This window comes from Leuciscus leuciscus (genome assembly GCF_965113295.1).
Source record: "Leuciscus leuciscus genome assembly, contig: HAP1_SCAFFOLD_341, whole genome shotgun sequence".
Lineage (NCBI taxonomy): Eukaryota > Metazoa > Chordata > Actinopteri > Cypriniformes > Leuciscidae > Leuciscus > Leuciscus leuciscus.
The window spans coordinates 65,001-72,500 of NW_028118397.1; the positions used below are offsets into that span (position 1 = coordinate 65,001).

Here is a 7,500-nt window from a genome sequence, read left to right on the forward strand (position 1 = left end):
CATTTTAGCATTTGGTTTTTAATCAAAATTAATTTTAATATCAGATATATGGTTTGCTTGTCTGTGTTTTATGTTTTACATGCCTTTTTCTTTGCAGTAAAAGGTAAAACAGTGTTCGTGAAGTTCATAGTCAAGTCATCTTCATTTATATGGTGCTTTTAACAATGTAGATTGTTTCAAAGCAGCTTTACAGTGATAAACGTACACTGTATTGGAAGCACTTTATTGGAAGGGAAATTATTGAGTAATTTCTTAAGTGTGGCTTCAGAAGACGAGGAACACAACCTAATTTCATGGTGCGCGTGATCATCTCTGTTTCCTAACCCATCACAATAGCGCCACCTGCTGACCACATTACTGTAGTCTTTCTGCATTCATTTCCTCTCATCAAACTATATAAACAACAGAAAGCTGAGCAAAACAAAGCAAGACTATGATTGAATCGCACTGCATGTGTTTATTAGTCGTTTTCTCCAATATTAGAAACAGTGCATCATAAAGAAAAAACAATATCAAATTTAAACCATGAAAAAAAGACGACGAACAGAAGCTGAAAGAAACACAATCCCTTATTTGCAGTGGTATAAACTTCGCAATAGATATATTCATATTTACATATTAATTTATAATTACATGGGAGAAGAAACTAAATGTACAATGCTACAAAAAGTATTTACAAATCAATAAATAGACATACGCACGCACACAAACCAAATGAAAGGCGAAAGTACAAAGGACAATTCATATTGTACAAAAATTACAAAAAAGAACATACAAAACCAGAGTGTGTGAGTCTTTCGTTTGTGTTTCTCTTAAATAGAAAGAAATGGCACCAGATATGTGTGTTTTTCCGATCGGATCTGAGAGATCTTGGCAAACGTTTGGTTTTCCTGAACAGGCAGTGCTGATCTCACTGGACTTTAAAGGCGCAGAGATCTTTGGCCCTTTTGGTTTTGTCGTCATGAAACACAAGACATGAACACACATACAAAGACATTAAAACATATATCAAGCACATGCACGCGCGCACACACACACACACACTCGTACAGTCACGTATAAAGGATTCTAGGAATATGGCAGGTCCGTGTCTCCCAGCTGTGTGTATCCAGTCAAGAACCATCACTGAACTACAGGTAAAACATTACAGTTCATGTAAATGTGTCTTTATGTGTGCAGATTCACATTTCACGTTGTTTCTCTCTTTTCTCAGTGCAGTTCATCACGACCGCAGCCAACGTCTCTGAACACTTCGACTCCTCACCTTTACTTCAAACGCTGCGGTCGAATAGCAGTGTGGGGACAGAAGCCGCATCACCGAGACTAGGACAGAGTATCTCGATGAGATACGGAGGCGTTGCTGAGATGGACGTTCACTATTGAAGACTTCTGAATTCTGTTCATCTTGTTCATTGATAAACAAAAACACCATTTCCTTTTTTTATCTTATTTTTTTAACAACAAAACAACTTCCGGCTCTGAATGAGTGAATGAACGTGAGAAATCAAAGCATGAGACATTTCATCGGCCTGAGCGTAACGAGGAAAAACATTCTGATGATGCGTGCATGTCATGTGATCAGCCGGATGACCACAGCATCATGTGACAGAGAACAGTGGCATTCTGGGACCGTAGTTCACGACTCGCGGCTTTAATCAGCTGACATCACAGACTAACGCTGGGAGATTGGGGAATGACTGTAAACACAGATTTGCGTGAGGTTGTCCTGGTTCCTGTCAAACCTCAGTTCTGCTGAGCGCAACATTCAGCCACTCGGGATTCAGCAACACGAGCTCGGAGATTCAGAAGATTCCCTTGGCGATCTTAAGGCCTTTCTGCTTCATGCGAGGAAGAGTAGAGCTGGCCACGTGTTTGCTTCGGCTTCCTCGCGGGAAACCTCTCTTCTTCAGGACAAAGTCATAGTTGGCCGTCGAGTTCATGGCGTAAAAAACGTTGGCGTTGTCGGGAATCTTCAGCTCTGAAACAGAACAGCAGAATAATCACTGAAGGACGATGACGCAAAAATCAAAGCAGGTACTGTTTATAGCAGCTGTTTTATTCTGTATTCATAGTTTAATGATGACACTACACACACACACACACACACACACACACACAAACACTAGGGTTCGTACAGACACTGGAAAATGAAATTCCAGGGCTTTCAAGGACTTTTCAAGCACTACGTTTTTCATCAGAGATCTCACTTGACTAACAGTGTCTTTTTTATCCTTCTAATTCTAAAAAAGGTAAATATATATAAATAAAAATAAACTTATAAAAAAATTATACAAATAAAGTGCAGCAAATGCAATGACTGGTTATTTTAACCATTGAAAGGATACTATGACAAAGATATCGCTTTCCTTATTCAAACTGATTTTTCCCCTCATGAATATATGATTGAGCTGAAGAATAAAAGCTGTATCGTATACTTGGATATTAGGGGTGTAACGGTTCACAAAACTCACGGTTTGATACGATACGATACAGTGGTATCACGGTTTCGATACAGCAAAAAGAAAGGAATGCCAGAGAAATTTCCTTGATTTTTAAAAAGGCATATAAGGTGATTTTTATTACTGACAAATGCCTTGGTAATAAATAGACTTTAATTACAGAAATTACAATGTGCAGTTTTATTTTAAGTTTGCAAGGCTCCAGATTAACATTTTAAGGGCAGCATTTTTATTCATAATGTCGAAATAATTCAAAAGCAAAATGATTAAAAGAATTATATTTGGGAGTGGAAATGGCAGCCACCTACTGGTTACAATGGTAATTTAATGTCTTTTTTATTTTTAAATAAGTGTGAGTTTTCCTACATCTTGAAACTTTGAATCCTTGAAATAACATTTAAATGTTATTTTGCATGGAAAGATTGTTTTATCAATAAAGTTAAACGCTAATTTCACATATATTGTCTTTCAATAATCCAAGCACTTTTCAAATACCTTTTCATATATATGGCTGTTTTCAAGGGTTTTCCAGGACTTATGAACCCTGTCACACAAACTCGGACATACAAACACACACTCACACTCTCACACTCACACTCTCACACACACACACACACACACACACACACACACACACACACACACACACACACTTTTGAAAATCATATTTCTTATGTTACAAAAACAGCCTTTTTCCACCTTAGAAACATTGCTAAGCTACGTAATATGCTATCAGTTTCTGATGCAGAAAAGTTAGTTCATGCATTCATGACCTCGAGACTGGATTACTGTAATGCTTTATTAGCTGGTTGTCCTGCATCCTCAATAAACAAGCTACAGTTAGTCCAAAATGCCGCCGCTAGAGTTCTTACGAGATCAAGAAAATATGATCATATAACACCGATTTTATCATCACTGCATTGGTTACCTATAAAGTTCCGTATTAATTACAAGGTATTGCTACTGACTTATAAAGCCCTAAACGGCTTAGCTCCAGTCTATTTAACGGATCTTCTATCGCCCTATAATCCATCGCGCTCTTTGAGATCACTAAATTCAAGGCTTTTGGTCATACCTAGGATATCCAGAACCACCAAAGGAGGGAGAGCATTTTCACATTTGGCTCCAAAACTCTGGAATAGTCTTCCTGATACTGTTCGTTGCTCAGACTCGCTCTCCCAGTTTAAAACTAGATTAAAGTCGCATCTCTTCAGCCAGGCATTCATATAATCCTACAGTTCAAACTACAATCCGGCCTCTATCCAATGCCAGAGGAGAACTGGCCCCCGACTGAGCCTGGGTTCTCCCAAGGTTTTTTTTCTCCATTAAGGCACCTGATGGAGTTTTAGGACACCATTAGGTCACTTGATGGAGTTTTTCGGTTCCTTGCCACTGTTGCCTTTGGCTTGCTCAGTTGGGGATATTTTGGGGATATCTAATTTAATTTTATCAATCAATAAATTCCTCTTGAAACAAACTTTGTTGTATTATTTTAATTTAATACTGTGAAGCTGCTTTGATGCAATCTGTATTGTGAAAAGCGCTATACAAATAAACTTGACTTGACTTGACTTGACACACACACACACACACTGTATTCATAGGTGTTTTCTGATGACTGACCCTTCTCCTCACTGATCTTCTGCACCAGCTCGTAATCCTCGGCTCGCTCGCGGTCCAGGTTGTGTTTGACCATGGCTTTCCTCACTACAGCAGGAGTCTTATCCTGACTGGTGACCTGGAACAAACACACACACACACACACACACACACACACACACACACACAATCACACACACATCCTGAGAGCACATGGAACATCTCGGAGTGAAATTATCAAAAGTCAGCCATTTTAAGAGCCAGTGGCTCCAAAATAACGTTTGCGAACCCGTGAGACTTTCCTGAAAATCTGCATAAATTGGACCTACATTGCAATCAGACCTTATAAATTCAGACCTGATTCAGTGAAACTCTAATAATCCTCTTTAAATCAGCTGATAGAGGTTCATAAACTTTGTCCAATAGATATTTACTCCTGGGTCAATGAATGAATGAAACGACACACAGATCTGTGCAGTATTTGTGTATAGTGATATGACTAGATGATGATACAGTCAAACCAAAGTGTATTCAGACACCTTCAACATTTCTCACATTATCACAGTTTATTTGCTGTAGTTTAGAAAATGGTAATAAATAATGACAAGAACTTATTCTTTTCATTATTCTTCTTCTTATTTATTCTTCTTCTATATTTCACTGGTTTTGTCCGTCCTTCTGTTTAACTATCTCACAAATGAATTATGTTGAATATCTGTCAGCTGTTAAATTTAAGAACACAATTAGATAATACCAGTTTAGCTCAACAAATTACACCCACTAGTAAAAAATCTGGTGCCTGAATAATTTCTGGTTTGACTGTATCATCAGGCCAAAAGAACAACAACTAAAGGGTTCAAACTTGTAAGCATCACTGTATCTCATGGTAATTCATGTAATTCATGTTTATAGTCCAAGTTTTGTTTACTTTATGTGATAAACAGTTTTGGTACTGTTGAGACTTTAGGTCTGACGTAAGATCTGAAACCAGGTGAGAACAAATTATCTAGATCTCTTCAATATTCCCCAGTCTGACCAGTATGCTCCCCCAGTCTCACCAGTATGCTCCTCCCAGTCTCACCAGTATGCTCCTCCCAGTCTCACCAGTATGCTCCTACCAGTCTCCCCAGTATGCTCCCCCAGTCTCACCAGTATGCTCCTCCCAGTCTCACCAGTATGCTCCTCCCAGTCTCACCAGTATGCTCCCCCAGTCTCACCAGTATGCTCCCCCAGTCTCACCAGTATGCTCCCCCAGTCTCACCAGTATGCTCCCCCAGTCTCATCAGTATGCTCCCCCAGTCTCATCAGTATTCTCACCAGTATGCTCCCCCAGTCTCACCAGTATGCTCCCCCAGTCTCACCAGAATGCTCCCCCAGTCTCATCAGTATTCTCACCAGTATGCTCCCCCAGTCTCATCAGTATGCTCCTCCAGTCTCACCAGTATTCTCACCAGTATGCTCCCCCAGTCTCATCAGTATGCTCCTCCAGTCTCACAGGTATGCTCCCCCAGTCTCACCAGTATTCTCACCAGTATGCTCCCCCAGTCTCATCAGTATGCTCCCCCAGTCTCACCAGTATGCGCCTCCAGTCTCACCAGTATGCGCCTCCAGTCTCATCAGTATGCTCCCCCAGTCTCATCAGTATGCTCCCCCAGTCTCACCAGGATGCTTCCCCAGTCTCACCAGTATGCTCCCCCAGTCTCACCAGTATGCGCCTCCAGTCTCACCAGTATGCTCCCCCAGTCTCACCAGTATGCTCCCCCAGTCTCATCAGTATGCTCCCCCAGTCTCACCAGTATGCTTCCCCAGTCTCATCAGTATGCTCCCCCAGTCTCACCAGTATGCTCCCCCAGTCTCATCAGTATTCTCACCAGTATGCTCCCCCAGTCTCCCCAGTATGCTCCCCCAGTCTCACCAGTATGCTCTTGTACAGGTTTCCGTTGTCCACATCCATGCTGACCCTGATGATGCAGCAGTCGTCCACCTGCTGGTTGTAGAGCGGCAGAGAGAGAGACGAGTAGCTGGACACGCCCGACACTGAGCGCTTGTGTGAGCGGGCGAGCGAGACCGACACAGAAGACGAGGAGGCACTGCTGGAGCCAGAACCAGAACCAGAACCAGAACCCAGACCCGACGCGTCCAGAGACGACAGAGAAGAGGACTCCCAGAACTGCAGGAGAGAGAGAGAGAGAGAGATTGAAGACGTTTGAGCTTCTGATTTAATTAGTGACAGAGGAATGATGATTCCAGACCAGATACAATCCACAGTCTCAGTGAGTGACCATCATGTGGTGACCACAAACACACACTCACACACACACACTTACACACAAAAAGACACGCACATCAGAAACGCTGACACAATGAACGGCAGTGGTGATGAGCTTGGCCAGAATGGATGAGAGAGATGACTGGACGGGCGAGAGACGGAGTGAGAGAGATAAGAGATAGTGAGAGAGAGTGATAGAGTGAGAAATGAGAGCGAGTGAGATGAGAGAGTGAGAAATGAGAGTGAGTGAGATGAGAGAGAGAGTGATAGAGAGAGTGAGATAAGAGAGAGAGTGAGTATAGAGAGAGTGAGATGAGAGAGCGAGTGAGATGAGAGAGAGTGAGATGAGATGAGAGTGATAAAGTGAGAGTGAGAAATGAGAGCGAGTGAGATGATAGAGTGAGTAGAGAGTGAGATGAGAGTGAGATATGAGAGCGAGTGAGATGAGAGAGAGATATGCGAGTGAGATGAGAGAGTGATGGAGTGAGAGAGTGAGATAAGAGAGAGAGAGAGATGAGAGAGTGAATATAGAGAGAGTGAGATATGAGAGCGAGTGAGATGAGATAGTGATGGAGTGAGAGAGAGTGTGTGATAGAGAGAGAGTGAGATGAGAGTGAGAGAGTGATAGAGAGAGTGAGATATGAGAGAGAGAGAGAGAGAGTGATAGAGTGAGAGAGAGAGAGTACCGTGGGTATCAGGTCTCCTGTAGGGCCGCACTTCCCTACGGTAGAATTGGAATGTTTAGCGAAGGGCGTTGAGGTCTATAGGAAGAAGTAAAGCTACAGTCACTGACAGTGAGAGAGCACACACACACACACACACACCTGTGTCTATGTGCTGTTTTTAATACGCTTTAACTCAATCCATGTGTAAATTCATAAGTCGACAGTATTTCCTCCTTAAAACTGCAGTGAACCAAAGACAGTCTCAAAAACACGCTTTGAAATCGCTGGTGTTTCTGACGTCACAAACTACCTTGTAACCAATCAGATCAACGTGTGATCGTCAACCAGTGGATCTCTGAGCTGAGCGAGTGAGTGGAGGCGGGGCTCATTTGCATATTCATAGAACCGCGCATACTAAATGAGGCAAGGGTGTCAAATTACATTCAAGATATGTAGGATATCCACGAAGAAGAACATTTAAACATGTCATTTTGTTGATCAAAGATGA

The 7,500-nt window shown here is 41.9% G+C and overlaps 1 protein-coding gene across 1 annotated transcript in view; it reads right to left on the reverse strand.

The window, feature by feature from the left end:
* Positions 1-2,432: 2,432 nt before the first annotated feature.
* The window catches only part of LOC309491543 (ral guanine nucleotide dissociation stimulator-like), an 11,022-nt gene continuing 5,954 nt past the window's right edge, over positions 2,433-7,500 (reverse strand). Inside the window, exons 8-11 of the mRNA XM_082190605.1 lie at positions 7,014-7,088; positions 5,974-6,228; positions 4,022-4,197; positions 2,433-3,041 (exon numbers count right to left, since the gene is read on the reverse strand). Of these exons, the coding sequence (XP_082046731.1) occupies positions 2,912-3,041; positions 4,022-4,197; positions 5,974-6,228; positions 7,014-7,088 (636 nt within the window). The 3' untranslated portion in view covers positions 2,433-2,911. The remainder of the gene's footprint in view (positions 3,042-4,021; positions 4,198-5,973; positions 6,229-7,013; positions 7,089-7,500) is intronic.